At 43.3% G+C, this 19,222-nt stretch overlaps 1 protein-coding gene and 1 long non-coding RNA gene across 3 annotated transcripts in view; one reads left to right on the top strand and one right to left on the bottom strand.

The window, feature by feature from the left end:
* Positions 1-19,222, top strand: part of CDKL2 (cyclin dependent kinase like 2) — an 87,394-nt gene that overhangs the window by 49,855 nt on the left and 18,317 nt on the right. For both annotated transcript variants that reach the window (XM_040418117.1, XM_040418116.1), the window contains exons 7-8: positions 1,204-1,292; positions 15,849-15,972. In XM_040418117.1, the coding sequence (XP_040274051.1) occupies positions 1,204-1,292; positions 15,849-15,972 (213 nt within the window). The remainder of the gene's footprint in view (positions 1-1,203; positions 1,293-15,848; positions 15,973-19,222) is intronic.
* LOC120989793 lies at positions 4,920-12,067 on the bottom strand. Its single transcript, XR_005776321.1, has 3 exons — positions 11,979-12,067; positions 5,546-5,604; positions 4,920-5,121 (listed from the first exon to the last, which is right to left on the bottom strand). It is a non-coding gene; the product is annotated as an uncharacterized LOC120989793 (long non-coding RNA).

The raw sequence follows: 19,222 nt of genomic DNA, 5'->3' as shown, positions 1-19,222 counted from the left end.
CCGCAAAACACTTGCGGACGTGTGAATGTACCCTAATTCTGCTCAGGTTCTTCTACTCTACAACATGCTGACTGCACATTACACTGCATTTTCATGGTGACAGGTTCCCATTAAGCCATGGCACTGCTGACAGATAATTCATGTTTGTGTTTGATGTGATGAAATATATGTGATATCAGCATTCCAACACAATTTTTTAAATGTTTCAGGTTTTTTTTAGGCTTTGTTCACAAATGCATTCGGGGGTTTTATCTAGTTTTTCTCATTATCAAAACTACTATAACTCTAATTAAAGTCAACAGGGTTCATCAGTGTGTAATACAAGGAGGAATCCTTCAGAGGGGTCATAGCTCCATAGCTTATCAATAGAAGCCATGATGCTACAGTTGACAATATTCATACATAAATGCTAGCTGTAAAGTTTGGTTCCATACACAGCTTAGGCTACTTTCACACCAGCGTGATGAATCAGCAAAAACGCTTCTGTCATAGTAATACAACCGCCTGCATCCGTTCTGAACGGATCCGGTTGTATTATCTCTAAAATAGCCAAGACGGATCCATCTCTAAAACCATTGTAAGTCAATTGGGGAGTCCGGACGGATCTGTTTTCTTTTGTGTCCGAGAAAACGGATCCGTCCCTATTGACTTACATTGTGATCCGTCTTGCTCTGCTTGCAGAGTTAGTCTGTCCACGATGGGGACCCAGCCAAATGGAACGGAATGCATTCTAATGCATTTCATTCTGTTCAGTTTTGTCCCCATTGACAATGAATGGGGACAAAATTTAAGTGTTCCCCCCCCACCCCCTATTGAGATCCTATGACGGATCTCAATAACAGAAAGGGAAAACGCTGGTGTGAAAGTAGCCTTACTGTGGGTTTACTTTGGGCATAGCAGTTGCCATCTTGATGGTTGCCCATTCTTGCCCTAAAATTTATATTTACATTACTATAAATCTAATGCAGCACAGCCTACAAACAGAACACCAGAAAATAAGTGATATCGTTTATGCTGTGCAATATGGAAATCTTGAAAATCTCACTAAACCTCTCAAAATAGTCTGCTTTTCACAATGTGTTCCTTATACTTGCTAAAAAAAATTAGCATCTTATTATTCTTGTAAAATCGTGTTGAATCATTCTGGTTAGATAAGTGGCATGGCGTTTTTATGTCTTACAATTACCATTGACATCTTTCCAGAACTGTTTACAAATTGATCCAGACCAAAGGCCATCATGTATGACTTTGCTGCAGCATGACCTATTCAAGAAGGATGGCTTCTCCGAGAGGTGGGTGAGAAGCTTATTGGTACATTGCAAATTCTGATACAGTAATAAGGCATGGATAATGTATTCGGTGGGGTCCATACCGCAAATGAATACCAGTCTAACCAGCTACACAAAACTTTAATGCTGGGATATCCACGAGGCAGTTGCAACGCAGTGGGTAAATTCTGCCCACCTTCAGAAATATGTGCTACAAATCTGCCATGTGTCAATATACTCTTAGAGCAGTAATCCCACCCTGTGGCTCCCTGGCTGTTGGAAAGTGACAACTCCTACCAGGATATACTGGGAGTTGTGGTTGAAACAGCTAGGAATGCACAAGTTGGTTAACACTGCCATAGGCTTCTTTCACACATTTATTTTGTGTTTGTTTGGTGGTATAAATTTATTTTCTTTTTTTTCTTTTGCGGTTTTGTCAAGTAAATCTTTACTAGGAAAATAAAGGCAAAGCACTTACTGGATCTAGCTCATGTGCATTTAATATAAAACCCAAAAGATAACCATATCAGTTTTTATGTTTTAACCCCTTCCCATTCTGTGAAGTACTGTACTATTACGTCACAGAGCATTGGAAGTTAAAGGGATGCACTGGAGAGGCCAATGATTGGCTTTGAAGCTCACGTTGTAATCATTTATTTTTTATAAAAACTCAATCCCCTGAGTTATCTGGTTGCCTTTTGAAACCAGACAACCCATTTAAAGCTCTGTGCAATAATAGTATGTCATGCAATGGTGTGGGCTCAAGGTCTGGGTCCACACCATCACTTGTAGGTGTCAGCCGTATTAAACGAGCTGTCACTGTTGAGATTGGAGAGAATGCTGATCCCAGCAGTTTAACCCCTCAGATGCTGTGGTCATTGTCCCTCTGTCCTCCAATTAGCACCTAGCAAATGTAATTGTGGGGCGCAGAGTAGTTGGCATGAAAGCTATGAGCCTTCTGAAGGCCCCCATGACTGCCATGCTCCTCTGAGAAGATGTAGATAGACTGCCTGTCAGAATCACTATGCACAGTAATACACAAATATTACAGTGTATAGTACAAGTAATCAAAAGATCACAGTTTCAAATTGTAAGAAACAGATGTGACGGAGAGTACAGAGTCACCATCTGGGACCACCAACACCAAATTCTAAATATGCTATTTGCCTTCATGTTAGAGCAAAATCCCTACTTCTATGACCTGCTGGGGTCCAAATCAGGTAAAGGTACGAGTACTCGGAAGAGATAAATGACACAGGCTCAAGGTTGTATCAGAATGATCTCTTGATATTTATACCCATTTTCTAGAACTCAAGCCAACACAGATATCGTCACTTACGTAAGCATCGCGTGGTGATTAATAATAATAATAACTTATTTTTGATGTTTGCAAATCAAGCACATTTAATTACAAAAAACCTTATCTTATCCTTGAGTTGTTCATCCTTGAGAAGTATCTAGAACCAGTTGTACTCCCAGAACATCAGACACACATAGTTCTGAGAACTAACAAGTAATTAACTTTGTTTGTCTCAAGTACACACGGTTCAGCAATTCTCCATTCTGACCTAAAATAAACCAAGCAAAATAAAATGGAATCCAGGATACAAAATGAAGGTGCAATCCCTCACAATTCCCCCATTTTAAGATATTTACTCATTGCAGGCAACAGGTACACATACTTCAGCCGGACATTCCCCTTTGCTGCTGGTTTACCAGATTCTGCATATCTGTACCTGCATGAGGGATAATCTCAATACATTTTAATAATCTCTCCTACTACTGGTTTTGTCTCACACTTTACTCATTCACATTAATGCTAGCTTAATCACAATGTAAATAAGTGCAATAATCAACAAATTCTGTATTATCTCCTCCACTATGCCCACAAGCCATCCACTAATATTTTTGAACCAATTTGCCTGACCACCAAGAATCTTTATCCGCACTATGTTCATCCAACCACTTATCTCTCATTTCCTTTATCTTTTTAATACATGCCCTTATCTGGAGGTTACCTTGTAGATCTACAGTATATAATGACCGCAGGTTGGTCCTATCACTTGACACATTCCTCCTTCCCTGGCAGTGAGATAATCCAGAACTAAAGTATGCTGGTTAGTGACTATGATTAACTGAGATTGTACATCGTTAGTTTGATTTACAAAGCCTAAGGCTGGGTTCACACATGAGCGTATTCGATAAGCGCTGTTTACAGGCGCTGTTTACAGGCATTTTTATCAGACGTTTTTGAGGCGTATTTTGGGGCGTTTTTGTATTTTGGAAACGCGCGTCGTACGCGCGTTCTTGCTATTGACCACAGAGGCGTACAATGAAAAACAGAGGTGTTCCGCGCGACAATACGGCCCAAAGAAGCTCCTGTACTTCTTGGGGCGTAGGGCGTTTTACAGCGCGTTCGTACGCGCTGTAAAACGCTCAGGTGAGAACCATGCCCATAGGGAAACATTGGTTTTTGCCTGTTGAGCGTTTTACAGTGCGTAGGAAAGCGCTGTAAAACGCTCAGGTGTGAACCTAGCCTTACACATCCCATATTTGGTCATCTAGATAATCTGTTGCCACTACTAGCTTATCCCACATCTGCATAATCTTTGGGTAAATAAACAGAGCACTAAAGAACTTATTTGCAATACTCATCTCTACTACATGAGACTTCCCATTTGGTCTGGGTTTGTTGTCTGCAGCTCTTTTATATAATGTATATTTAGGCACAGCATTTATATTAAGCTTATCATGTGACAGTATAAATGTGGCTGGAGTCAGTCAGATAAGAGTACAGGTTCGGTAAGCTCCAGGTGGAATCCACTTATATGCTGCCACTCCAGAAGCAAAATACAGATCACCAGTAAGAGTATAATTATAGGTTACATGATAAAGGAGTATATAAGCAACTGCATTCATTATATAAACACCATTTTTGGCCACCATCATTATCACTGCCTATTTCCCCCCCCCCCCCAAACCCCCCAAACCCCCCAAACCCCCCAAACCCACAGGAATAACTGTCATTAGTTTTAGGAGTCAATACAGCCCCAGGGTTGTCTTTACAATCATCACTATCCTTTATGGGCCCTTCAAACTTGTTGTTATGCTCCCATGACACGTTATGTAGAGTCCTTTGTATTGCCACTATAGTGACTCCTTCAGTCTGATCATATACCTGGACCAGTGTAAAAGAGACTGATACTGAAAAGTCAAAATCTCCTAGATGAAGCTTTCGTACTTTTATTCTGGCCCACTTCTGTCCATCAAAATCCCATACTCTGACAGTGTTGTCCTTTTTTGCAGTCACATTGGCCTGCCACCAGGGGGGCTCTACCCATCCAGCAATAGAAAGGGGCACTGCAGTAGAGTTAAACTTAAGACTTTCATTCTCTGATCTTCAAATGGATACAAAGTCTCTACAGTTTATGTTAGCAAGCTCTAACCACAGTACCGGGATCGCTAAATAAGGCATAGTCTTTGAACTCACAGGACTGTGAGTACAGATCCAACAGTTTTTATAATTGTCCGCATCTGTCATATTCTTTAACATGACCTGATGATCCCTAATAAGGGCATTGTCCCAGTCACTTTTTAGATTCACATGTAGAGCTTTGATGCTCAGAGTCAGGAGTAGCAGTACAAGGATCTCCATCCTCAGGGTTTGGCACTTTCTTGCAATGTGAGGTGTGAATCCAGTTAGGCTTTCCTTCCACCTTTATGGAGGTTGCAGTTTTCAACAGGACTTGGAAGGGACCATCAAATCTGGGCTCAAAGGTTTTCCTCACGTGCCTCTTTATCACCACCCAATCTCCAGGCTCAAGACTGTGTGTACCTTCTACTGAGTCGGGATCTGGAATGGAAGCAAACACTTGTTTATGAGTGTTATCTAACCTTCCAATGAGGGCCTTCATGTAACTGACCATACTGTCAGCCTGCAACTGCAACTGTTGCAGCCTTGGGGCACTGCCAAACAATACCTCAAAGGGGGACAACCCTGTCTTCTTGTTTGGTGTGGTTTTTATTGAGTACAAGGCTAGAGGCAAACACTCTGTCCATGGTCTACCTGTTTCCTGCATGGCTTTCTGAATTTTCAGTTTCATTGTCCCATTCAAGCGTTCGACACGGCCGCTGCTTTGTGGGTGGTACGCCGTATGGAAGGCTTGGGTCACCCCTAAAGCTTGCATAACCTCTCTCATTACTTCAGCTGTAAAGTGGGAGCCTCTATCTGACTCAATAACTTCAGGAACACCATACCTGCTTATCAGTTCACTGACCAGTTTCTTTGCGGTGTTCTTTGCATTTGCCTTAGACACGGGATAAGCTTCCGGCCACCCTGAAAAGAGATCAACACACACGAGAACAAACTCATATACTCCTACCTTAGGCAGTTGTATATAGTATATCTGCAGTCTCCGGAACGGGTAAAATGGCCTCGGAGTGTGCTTGCTTGGAGTCTTCACCACTTGACCTGAATTATTCAAAGCACAAATCATGCAACTTTCTACAAACCTGCTTGCCATGGTGGAGAACCCTGGAGCGATCCACCTTTTGGCCACAGTGTTGATCAAGGGACCTTTTGCCTGGTGCGTCACCCCATGGGCTTCTTGGGCCATCATCGGATACAGGACTCTGGGTAGGCAGATCTTACCTTGAACTTCCCATAGTCCCTGCTCATTTAGGGTAGCGCCTCTCTTAGTCCAAGATTCTTTTTCTTCTTCATCTGCTTGAGCAGACAGTTTTACCAAAACCTCCACAGACATCTCCTGAGGGTCAAAGGCATTTACCGGTACAGTCTCAGTGTCTCTGGGCTTGAGGGCGGCTTGTTTAGCAGCTTTGTCAGCCCTGTCGTTTCCTTTTGATTCATTAGTCACTTGTTTTGTGTGGGCTTTTACCTTTATGACAGCCACTTCTTCAGGTAACAATAGAGAGTTCATTAGTTTAAATATATAGTCTTTGTTCTTAATGGGCTGGCCTGCCAATGTCAAAAAGTCTCTGGCCTGCCAAATTGGTCCATAATCATGTGAAATACCAAAAGCATACCTGGAATCCGTGTAGATGTTCACCTTCTTGTCTTTAGCCATTTCACACGCCTCAGAAAGTGCCTTCAACTCTACCTACTGTGCTGACATGTGAGGAGGGAGTGGTTCAGCAAGTACTACCTCATGCTGTGTGACCACCGCATATCCATTGTGGAACCCGCCATCCTCTCCTATAAATCTGCTTCCATCTACAAAATACTCAAAATCAGGGTTATCAAGAGGTTTGTCATGAACATGTGAAAAACCAGAGGTCTCTTGTTGCATCAAATGCTCACAATCATGATCTTCTGTTTCCATTAACTCTGTAAGTAATGGACCTGGACCTGGACCTCCCTCCCCCATTTCTGAATCTGTGATTGGTAACAATGTAGCAGGATTCAGAGTTGTGCATCTCTTAAAGCTAATGCTATCTGGCATGAGGAGGGAACATTGTAACCTCAGTTCCTCAGTTGTCTGGCGTCACGACCATGGTCATGATCGTGACTCTTTGGGAGCCGCATGCATTTGCCCGCGGTCTGGTATTGTTGTCAACCACAGGTGAGGGCTAGTATCTTGTCTCACATGTGGTTGCCGCTGGCAACTTGTGGTTGTTGGGCAGTGGAGCAGCCTGAGCTGGTTGCTGGGCGGCTCGCTGTCCATGCATGCGGTTGTCTTTGGCAACGTGTAGTTTTGTGTATGCACTTTGTCTGTTTGTTGTGCACGAGGTTATGTTTGTATGCACTGTGACACCTCCCTTCACTTGCGGTTGTCCACGGCAACGTCTGGTGTTGTGTGCATGTGGTGGCAGTGTCTCGGCCTGCTGGCTGTTCCTCAGGACATGGTTGCCACGCATGCCGTTGCCGGTGGTAACAGGTGAGTGTGTTTATGAGCTTTTCCCTTTAAGTGGCTTCACTACCCTGCCTGGTGTAGGAAGGGTTAACTCCCTTCTTTCTGTGTGAACACTGGGTGTGTCTGTGTGTGTGTGTGGCCGCTTGGGTTATTTAGCTTCCTGCTGGATGGCAGAAGCTTGAGGGGTACTCCAGGCATGTTGCTGGAGTCGTCTTCCTGGTATCCTGTTACCATCCTTCCAGTAAGGGCCACCCTTCCGGTCATACTGTCACGGCTGAGGATGGGGGAAACCCTCAGCCGTGCGATATTCTGAAGATGTCCGGTCGCTACTCGGCCAGGACGACAGAATTAGGGAGCAGGTCACCTCCTTTTGCATCCCTAATCTGACCCTAACTCCTAGCTGCATGAGCCGACCTTGATGGTAGGAGGGCTCATGCTCTGGAACCTCGGATCCCTACTAACCCTCCGCAGATCGCTGAGCTAGGAGCTGGGTAGACAGCCCGTTCCTCCTGGACGCGGAGAAACAGGAGTCTAAAGTGGCCAAGCTGCAAGGGGATAGGAACAAGAACAGCCTATGAATATGACAGGCGAACCAAACAGTTCCACACTAACCTGCCACAGCCTTGCTGACTGGAACCCGTGCTCAGAAACGCTGTCCATACAAACATTAGACAAACAGCACACACATAAGAACACAGAGGAACCAGGACATCCATAGCTGCAATAAAAACCAAAAGCATAGGACATCAACTAAACATCAAGGATTTGGATTTATGACCGGAAGGGTGGCCCTTACTGGAAGGATGGTAACAGGATACCAGGAAGACGACTCCAGCAACATGCCTGGAGTACCCCTCAAGCTTCTGCCATCCAGCAGGAAGCTAAATAACCCAAGCGGCCTTACCCACACACAGACACACCCAGTGTTCACACAGAAAGAAGGGAGTTAACCCTTCCTACACCAGGCAGGGTAGTGAAGCCACTTAAAGGGAAAAGCACATAAACACACTCACCTGTTACCGCATACAAACATAACCTCGTGCACAACAAACAGACAAAGTGCATACACAAAACTACACATTGCCAAAGACAACCGCATGCATGGACAGCAAGCCGCCCAGCAACCAGCTCAGGCTGCTCCACTGCCCAACAACCACAAGTTGCCAGCGGCAACCACACGTGAGGCAAGATACTAGCCCTCACCTGTGGTTGACAACAATACCAGACCGCGGGCAAATGCATGCGGCTCCCAAAGAGTCACGACCATGACCATGGTTGTGACATCTGGCCATAGAAATGTGTTTTGGCTGTACTTGACTGAGTATGCCTTGAATGTCATGTGGTGTTTGTACCATTAGAGGGTAGTCAAGGACAATGTCAGATGCTTTTTCCACCATGAGCTGGAAAGCCGCCACAGCTCTTACACATGAAGGAGCTCCCCTGGACACAGGATTCAATCTGGCAGAGAAATATGCAAATGGTCTGTGCCTATCGCCATGTTTTTGAGTGAGTACTGTGTCCCTGGAGCTCTGAACAAAACAGGTTAAATGGTTGATCATAGTCTGGGATTCCTAACGCAGGTGCAGACAATATTGCCAGTTTCAGAGTGAAAAAGGACTTGATTGCATGGAGCATCAGACGGAGTCAGACAAAAAGGTTCTGATGACAGACAATCATACAAAGGCTGCATATGCATGGATGCATGCCTTATCCAGGGTCTGCAGTATGAGACCAGACCCAAAAACATCCTGAGGGGTTCTGGCCCCTGAGGGAGTTTTATGTCCTTCACCACTTGTTTTCTCTCCTCAGTCAGGTGCCTTGCACCCTCTGAGAGACAATGTCCCAGAAATGTAACTCTTGACTGGCAGTATTGCAGTTTGTCTCGGGAAGCTTTGCAACCACTTTCTGCAAGAAATATCAACAATGACAGTGTGGCTTTACTACAGTTTTTCCGGTTTTCTGCACATAGGAGTAGATCATCAACATATTGAAGTAACACAACATCATCGGGGATTGACCAACCAGATAAAACTGACTGGAGGGCATGTGTGTACATTGTAGGTTAACTCTGTGCTCCTTGGGGTAAAGCTGTCCATGCATATTGATTACCTTTAAATGTAAATGCAAACAGATATTGACAATCAACATGTAGGGGAACACTGAAAAATGCATTTGTCAGGTCTATCACAGTGAAGTGTGTAGCAGTTGGTGGTACCTGTGATAACAAAGTGTGTGGGTTTGGTACAATGGGAGTCTGCAGCACCGTGACCTTATTGACCTCCCTAAGATCATGAACCATCCTGTATGTTACTGGTTGTCCCTTTACTGGTTTCTTCTTAACTGGGAACAGGAGTGTATTTGCTGGTGAACTGGTCCTTACTAAGACACCTATTCTCTCATATTGTTTCACTTGGAAGGCTACTGACTGCTCTTTTGCATGACTCAAGGGGTACAGCTTAACAAGGGTGGTTGGCAACCTGGTTTGAGATGAACCATGAAAGGGGTAACATTAAGTTTCCCAATGTCTAACTTTGTGGATGCCCATAACTTGTCCAGGACTACCTGTAACTCCCCACAATCCTTGTAGTGTAATTGGCATCCAATCTCGGGCTCTAGGTACAGGGCCGTAACTTGACACAGAACCTCATGCGAGGCTCCTATATCTACCTGTGTGGTATTGTCCTCATTTAAATGAATATGTGCCCCCAGTGCCTGCAAAACATCAGTGCCTAGCAGATTAAAAGGAATATTTTCTTTGACCAACAACTGTGCTACCACCGTGCAATCTTTGATCTTCAACTTTATAGGCAATGTTTCTGGAACATAGAATACTTCCCCCGTGAAACCAGATGAGGGGAAAACGCTGTGCACTTATCTGCCATGGTTTAACATAATCTGGATTTATCACTGTTTTGTCTGCCCCCGTGTCTACCAGAAAGGGAACTTGTTAATTCCTCACCTGAACCGGTATTTGTATTTGACATCCTGCTTTTGCTGTTCTTATGGCAGATAAGGACACGGAGTTGCCGGCCTCCTATTGTGAACCCACAGAGGCAGGGGTGCGCGCAGGCCCCGGAGTATGAGGATCTTGGTCCTGTTGAGGCTGTTGGGGAGGGGAACGACAGTTTCTCAGACTATGTCCTGGTTTTCCACAATTGTAACATTTAAAATCATTCCTCCTCTGTCTCCCTTGCTGACCAGACCATGGTCTCTGTTGGCCCTGGACCATGTTTATCTTTGAGGGCTTGGAACTAGATATGTTCAGCTCCAGACCTTTAGCAGCAGCAACTATTTGAGGTAATGGTGTTACCCCCCACTCTGCTTTGCAGGCTTTCAATTTTGCCTGCAAAGCAGGTCTCAGTCCTTCCATGAAGGCAAATGTCAACAGTTTCTGTCCCATTGGTCCTGTCCTGTCCCATCCCATGTCTGTCCACACAGTCTGTAGTCTGGATTCAAATGACACCACGCCCTCCTTGGTCTCCTGTACTACATCCTTCATCCTTACCTGAGAACTCAGCCTTCTCCCAGTCACCCCATGCTAAATTTTGCTCATTCTTCACCCTCTCATTAAACAACTGCTCCTTAAGGGGGCTGTAAGAAGACTCTCCCATTTTTAAAGCCATTCAATTATTTAAGTCTGCCCATGTCCCTCTGTAAGTGACTTGAATCTGCTGTAACATACGGTGGGCGGGCATTGGTCTTGTCAGCGGGTCAGGGACCCTACCCAGAAGCCCCATTTGATCCTTAGGACTGCATGGTGCGTATGTTACTATATGCTGCTGGGCATACTGGGGTTAGGCAAGTGGTCCCTGAGGAGCCTGATTGTCCCCATCCCCACCACCAGCCGCACCGTCGGCCAGAAGTGGAGGCTGTGGGACAAAACCTGCTCTCACGGTTACTGGAAACAGTCCTGCATGATGTTGTCTGTGTCTTGGTGCTCCACAGACCCTACACACATCCGTCCAATCAGGGTTTTGAGTGTCATATACTTGGCATGTCCAACCGGCCAGTCCCTCAACCACCAAGCTGGTGGTGGAACGGGAGGTGCAGAGGGAAAACCATGCTCCCCCTTTTTTTTCCCTTGAGGATCAGACTTGGTATCGTAATACAGATTACCTCTAATATGTCTGCACACCCAGTGCTGATTGTCCACATGATTTGTAACTTTACACCAAGCGTTCACTATCTCCTCACATTCATGATCCTTAATCCACCCTCCATTTAACTCCTTAAACTTCTGGCATGTTATAGGGTTTAAATTTCCATACTTCATCCCAGCCTTTTCTAACATTTTCTCTGTCTTTTTCTTATCTTGTTTACCTTCCATATCCTCTACCACTTCATTAGCCAGTTTGTAGCCCTCAGGGATTGCATGGGAGTTTCCCATTTTACTTTCCAATCCCTTAACTGAATGCACTAATTATCTCCAGACGTCTGTATTTTTAATTCCCTGCTTGTCCCTTCCTCCTGGTGCTTCCCCACTAGACTTCCTTCCTCTAGTGTATACTACGTAGGACAGCAGAATAACAACCCCTACCTGCTTTCAGCTGTGCCTTAAGGGGTTCCAGGGCTCCTGATTGCCCTGTGCTGCATTCACTGTGATTCTATACAAAATCCAGAGGACTACTAAGACATATATCACAATACCAAGTGCAAACCCAAAGGTGTTCCAAAAAACAATATTATCCATACCCAGCGATCATAGGAATGACATGGTTTGGGTTCTTACCTCTCAAATATGGCTCGACCTTAAGTAGACCTTTTATACTTCCCCATAGTCCCGATCCCAGGCAGAAACGTAAAGGGGACACAGATAGATTTGTAAGAATAAGCTTCTTACCTTAACAGCGCTGTTTTTAGATCATCTGTGCGTCCTGGTCCCTCTCCTTAATTTGTCAGAGTTGTTGGGAGGAGTCCACTGGTCGAGCCCCACGTTGGGTGCCAAGAATTGTTAGGGCAAAACCCCTACTATTTTAACCTGCTGGGGTCCAAATCAGGTAAATGTACGAGTACTCAGAAGAGAAAAATGACACAGGCTCAAGGTTGTATCGGAATGACCTCTTGACTTTATTGGAAGGATACAAATATTTATACCCATTTTCTAGAACTCAAGCCAACACAGATATCGTCACTTACGTAAGCATCGCGTGATTAATAATAATAATAACTTATTTTTGATGTTTGCAAATCAAGCACATTTAATTACAAAAAACCTTATCTTATCCTTGAGTTGTTCATCCTTGAGAAGTATCTAGAACCAGTTGTACTCCCAGAACTTCAGACACACATAGTTCTGAGAACTAACAAGTAATTACCTTTGTTTGTCTCAAGTACACACGGTTCAGCAATTCTCCATTCTGACCTAAAATAAACCAGCAAAGTAAAATGCAATCCAGGATACAAAATGAAGGTGCAATCCCTCACACTTCACCACCTTGGTTAGTAGATCTAAGGCTACCCCCTAGGTATTCATTAGAGCCCGCTGCGAGGCCTGATGGACTTTGCTGCTAGGGACTAAGGTTACATCTGTGGAGTAAGGAAGCAGAAAACAGGTTCAAGCTCACTAGTAGCAGGCTTATCAGATACCTATGAGTAACAGGAGAGTAAAACAAGCCAGAGTCAAAGGCAAGAGTCAATAGCAGCCAAAACAACAGACAAGAAGTTAAGAGAGAAAATAAGCTGGGAAGTCAAAGCCAGGAGAAACTGTTACAGCCTTATCAGTAGTCAAGGGGTTAATCCAAAATCTAGCAACGGTCAACACACAGGAAGATCCAACAGAAGGGTAGCACTGTTCAGAGCACGCAAAACTCACAGAACCCTGGACAAAATCACAGGAAAGGATGGGAGTAAGCAACCTTTTTCAAACAGTCATGCACTGGATTATAGCTATGTAATTTCCTGACACAAGTCCGATAGATAGATAGATAGATAGATAGATAGAGAGCCCCCACATAGCTCTGTCTGCAGAAAAATGAAAAAAAAAAAAGATATGGGTGTCAGAATATGGAGACATGAAGCAATCTATTTTTTTCAAAGAGCTTTTTAATTTTCAAAAAGTATGAAAACATAACAAAAAACATAAACTGGGTATCAGCATAATCATACTGACCTGTAGAATAAAGTTAAAATGTCATTATTACCATGTAGTCAACACCGTAAAAATGAAATCCTAAAAACAACAAAAATTATGTTGTTTTTCACACTGCCACCCCCAAAACAATGTTATTAAAAGTACAACTTGTCCCACATAAAACAAGCCCTCATACAGATATGTTGATGAAAAAAACAAAAAAGTTATGCTTTAGAAATGTACAGATTAGGAAACAAAATTGCCTAATCTTAAATACCCAACTAGGCTGCATCCTTAAAGGGTTAATCCAGCAATGCACCACATTAAAACAGTTCCTAGCCTATTGGATATTCTGTCAGGCTATGATCTTTACTTTTTTTTTAAGTCTGCTTGGGAAGCGGAGTATCAATTCCTAAAGTCCCTGTTATAGTTAATGAGGTTGTCTACTTTCCAGTTGCACAAATTCCATAGATATAAACTTGAAAAAGTATGTGCGGAGTGGAAAGAAAATGATACATGGTTTTCAAAATTTTTAATAAATAAAAATCAGAAAAGTGTGGCTTGCATTTGTATTCAGCCCCCTGTACTCTGATACCCCTAAATAAAATTCAGTGTGTCCAATTGCCTTCAGAAGTCATCTGATTAGTAAATAGAGTCCACCTGTGTGTAATGTATTCTCAGAATAACTACAGCTGGTCTGTGAAGGCCTCAGAGGTTTATTAGAGAGCATTAGTGATCAAACAGCATCATGAAAACCAAGGAACACACCAGACAGGTCAGGGATAAAGTTGTAGAGAAGTGCAAAGCAGGGTTAGGTTATAAAAAAATATCCCAAGCTCTGAACATCTCACGGAGCACTGTTCAATTCATCATCCGAAAATGGAAGGTGCATGGCACAACTGCAAACCTACCAAGACATGGCCGTCGACCTAAACTGACACATGGTTATGGCAGCATCATGCTGTGGGGATGCTTTTCTTCTCTGGAACCCGTACCTGTCTCGTAAACAGTAGTGTTGAGCACGAATATTAGAATAGCGAATTTTTATTGCGACTATCGCCACTTCGAGAATTCGCGAATATTTAGAATATAGTGCTATATATTCGTTATATCAAATATTCATAATTTTTTTTCCATCTGAACACATGATTCCTCTCTGCTTCTTGCTTGTGGGCAAATGAGAAGGAAGCAATGTCAAGTTCACAACAATACTTAGTGCACCAATCAGTAATCTGTAGTCAGACCTGCTAAAATGTGAAGATGCACGTAGTGCGAAAAAATATTCTAATCACTGCCGATTAGCGCAATCGCAAATATATTGGAGCACTTGACTCTATCTGCATATAAAGCTATTCTAATGTGCTGCCGTGCCAACCATTTTTTCCAGTCTCAGGAAACTTATACCAGCTTGAAAAATGTAGCCAAAGTGACCCACGCCTGTATTTCGCGTTACAAAATCGCATTCCGTGACTTCTACATTGCCGATTTTTCGCATTCAATAAAATTATCTCAAATTCTTGAAATTCGCGAATATATGACGAATATTCTATAAAATATTCGTGAAATATTGCGAATTCGAATATAGCCCCTGCCGTTCATCATTAGTAAACAGAGCCTTGAAAGTAACGGAGGGCTCACCGCGCATGAGCGGTTGCACTCCATTCATTTCTGTGGGGCCTCCGAAAATAGCTGAGCGCTGGCTCGACTATTTCCGTTGGCCCCATAAAAATTAATTTGAGTGGTGGACATACATGCGTGGTGCGCCCTCCATGACTTTTAAGGCTCTGTTTACAAGATAGGTGCAGGTCCCAGAGGTGGGACCCACACCTATCAGACAATGGGGGCATATCCTAGCAATATGCCCCCATTGTCTGAGATGATTCAACCTCTTTAATGAAGCAGAGTGGCAGTTTTAGGCACAGCCCATGGACAAGTAGTGTGGCGCTGTTTCTGGGGAAGAAAAGCCATTTTTAAATAATACTGTAAACCCTTTTAACATAGACAGATTTCCTGCTGAGGACTACCATTTGTTACACTGACAATCAACATGGAGGCCAATCTTAGAGGTCTCTTCCCCTCAAATTACAGCTCACCGGGAGTATTAGCCCTCTTTAAAAAGTTTAGCATTGAGATATGATTGCTGAACATGGGTTTTTCAGACAGACTAGTTGTACTGTAGTTTAGATTTCACGCCCAAATTCCCCTATGTAAGAGCTACAGTATGATACTGTCCGTTTATTTCAATAGAATGGCGAGGGCTCCAGGTGTTACATCCGACGTGCAGATAGTTGAACGTGGATATTATAAGTCCATATGTCTTGATAGACTTTTTTGTAATATGACATGATCTTTACCTAGACATGGCCTTGTGTGTAGAATTGCATGAGTAGCAATAGAACAAATGTTGTATGATATTAACATGCAAAAAGTGGTCAATGATATCCCATTTTATAACTATGATCCACTTGTACTATGCAAGAATATTATATGTAGATCATTAAATGTAATAACACAGCAGAAATTTAGGATAGGAATGTCTCAATATGCAGAAGAACAATTTTTATGAAAAGATCCCAAGGCAGGTTGCATGATATGTACTGTAGCTACAGAATATAATAACTTCCATTACATTCTTAAAAGGTTCTCACAGGAAATCAGTGTCAAAGTCCAAAAGCTCTCTAAAGACAATCCATCACCACCCAGAAAAATAAAGAACTGCAAGAAAGATGATTACCCAGGAGAGAAGAAGGCATTGGCCATACAGGTATACCACATGAATGTACAGTATATATCTTTTATTGCAACACAATGTATAAATGTGTAAAGCAAAACGAGAACACAACTGGGTGCGTGGCTTTCTTCTGCTAAACCTCCACTTAAAAGTTATTCAGCTTGTTAACAGCTTTAGCAGTATATAATACTGATATTGAATAATGCAAAAAAAACTATTTATATTTGTGCACATGCTGTACCTCCTACTAGTCATCTGGGCATTGCCATGTCTATGCGTAGACACACTAGGTGTCAATTACGAAAATATATATGCCACTTTTGTGGCGTATATCTGGGGCAGATTCTGCTGCACGACATGTTTGGCCGAAATCTGCGACTTCTTCCACGCTCACCAGGGGCGTGTCATGGGCGAGGAAGGGGATGGGATGTCTCATTCATCATTTTCTACGCATAGGTATAAAAGAAAGTTTAGGAGTAGAAAATGATCTAAATGTTAGACATGTCACAAAAAGGTAGGGATAAGTGCAGTCCTAAACTCCACCCACTCCTCTATCCCTACCTACTTGCACAGTTCTCCTAACCCACGGGGTACAACTGGGCGGCAGTCCCTAGCTTACATACTTGCAGGGGTCTAAAAGGAAGGAAATAACGACGGAAGAAAACAAAAGACAAAGACAGAACAAACAGAAGCGCAATATTTCCCAGGCTGGGAAAATACCACAACAGGAACAACTGGAAGCCGAGGTCAAGAGCCAGGAGGTAACACAGGCACAAGGGTTAATACAAAATCAAAGTCAATACAAGCCGAGGTCAGGAGCCAAGAGATCGCGTCAGTACAAGGGGTAACACCAGGTCAAGGTCAAATACAAGCCGAACTCAAACAAACGAAGTCACACATGCAGAGAATGCTAGTAAGGTAATAAGACCAATCACAGGCAACCTGTGGCCAGCAGGTTACCTGTTTAAATAGGTCTAATTAATGGGTCACATGACATGGCCAGCATCATGTGACCCATGTCCAACAGATCTAAACACCTGAGCGCCGACTCATTGCCATCGGCGCTCAGTTCCCCCTTGCTGGTTGTCTAGGGGATGAAGGATGCCAGCCACGCTGAGGAGGCATGCCCGGCCGGGTCCTCCCTGCCTCCTTGTTACTATGGAGACGAGGATGCCGGCGGTGCTGCAGGGATTGAGCGTGTCGCCGGCTCCCCGTTACAAGAGAGCAAGGAAGCTGTCTTACATTTAGAATCGGTGGTGGATACGCCAAAGTTATGTAGAGGCCAGCGCCTCTACATTACTTTGGCGATCCAGCGCAGGGGTTTATTAAGACCAGAGTATAAAACGCACCCCGCAGTCCATGCTGTAATCAGCCTATTGCGTTGTCATTGACATCCCAAAGAGGCTGCAACTTCACCCGAATCTCTGCTGAAGTCATTATTACTCTGTGTCCTGCAAAGGGCACAGATGAAGCTGGAACAAGTATACCCCATTTCACTGTGCATGCTCTGAAAGGCATGCTCATTAGTGTTGATTAAGCACCAAAGTGCTCGTGTGCTCGAACGCTGTGGCTGAACTCATCTGTATGCTCATGTGCTCTACTGAGCACCCGAGCACAATGGAAGTCAATGAGAGAACCCCAGGCACCCCCTGCTCGGAAGAGAAGAGGGTGTCTGGTTCACAAAAAAAGGTTAGAAATTTATGAAAACCCCATCAAAATGGTTTGGAAACAGCATTAAGAGGATAGCTGGATGCATCTTGGACCCCTATTATCTACGACATACAATAGACAACCACACAAAGGCTATATGCCAAAAGCCACGTATGTGCAAGACATCAATCTATCCATGAGACAGATAACAGGCTTAGTCAGCATACCTTACAATAGCAGCCTTGTGCACTGAGACATTCCAAACCAGCTCTCATCTGACTAAGAGCTAGTAAGCCTCAAAGTTACTTCAGATCTGTTGGATGGCTTGGGTGGACCTGCGCACCTAGATCAATATCATTAGGGAGACAAAAGGTTTTCTGATTGTCCTAACATAATACTCAATAACCTTTCTATACAGGTTTGTCATGTAAAAATTATTTGCATAAACATGGGCATATGGGAAAGACATGCAAATGTGCAGAATCTGCCTTGTTTTTCAGCTGAAAAACCATTTGCATGGAAAATTTGCGATCTACACTACTCATGAACAGCACCATCTATTGGTTTCATAGTCTTATGACAAGAGTAATAGTTTTCTAATAAATAGAAAATCCACAGAACTCTGGTGAAAAGGCCGGTTACTTTATTGGTAACAGCAGCATATAGAAAGCAACGTTTCAACCATCTCTGGTCTTTCTCAAGCTATTTTCTATTTATTTGTAACCTTATGGGACCCCCAGCCAGGATCCCCATCTGCGGGAACCATCTAATCTATTTTTCAACTGGCAACTGTCCCCAGATTGGGACCTGGAGTGCTGCTTAACCCATTTTTTTTGTCTATCTAAGAGTAATAGTTTTGTCTTATGACTATGAAACCAATAGATGGCGCTGTTCATGAGTCATTACAAGCAGGGCAATAGTCCTCAGATACACTCTAGCAAGCTTATATTACCGCAGATAAAGTGCTAGAAGATGTGTGAATGATAGCAGCAATCCGATATACACCTCAGTGTTAGCGTAGGCTATTATAGACTGAGTGCTACACGGTGTGTGGACTCTGATGAGCAGTGTGCACCACTTACTAGTGCCCCAACAAGATGAACAGCGCCATCTATTGGTTTCATAGTCTTATGACATGAGTAAAAGTCTTGTCATAAGACTATAAAATCAATAGCTGGCGCTGTTCATGAGTAGTGTAGATTGCGAATATTCTAATCGCAAATTTTCCCAGCAAAAGGCTACACTAATAGTCTTGTCATAAGACTATGAAACCAATAGATGGCGCTGTTCATGACTCGTGAACAGCGCCATCTATTGGTTTCATAGTCTTATGACAAGACTATTACTCTTGTCATAAGACTATGAAACCAATAGATGGCGCTGTTCATGAGTAGTGTAGATCGTGAATTTTCCATGCATGTCTTTCCTATATGCCCATGTTTATGCAAATTAGTTTTTACATGACAAAACTGTATAGAAAGGTTATTGAATATTATGTTAGGACAATCAGAAAACCTTTTGTCTCCCTAATGATATTGATCTAGGTGTGCAGGTCCACCCAAGCCATCCAACAGATTTGAAGTAACTTTGAGGCTTACTAGCTCTCAGTCAGATGAGAGCTGGTTTGCAATGT

This window comes from Bufo bufo, chromosome 2, assembly GCF_905171765.1.
Source record: "Bufo bufo chromosome 2, aBufBuf1.1, whole genome shotgun sequence".
NCBI classification, from domain to species: domain Eukaryota; kingdom Metazoa; phylum Chordata; class Amphibia; order Anura; family Bufonidae; genus Bufo; species Bufo bufo.
The sequence above is the reverse complement of the archived record's forward strand: the minus strand, read 5'-3'. Positions and strand labels throughout refer to the sequence as shown.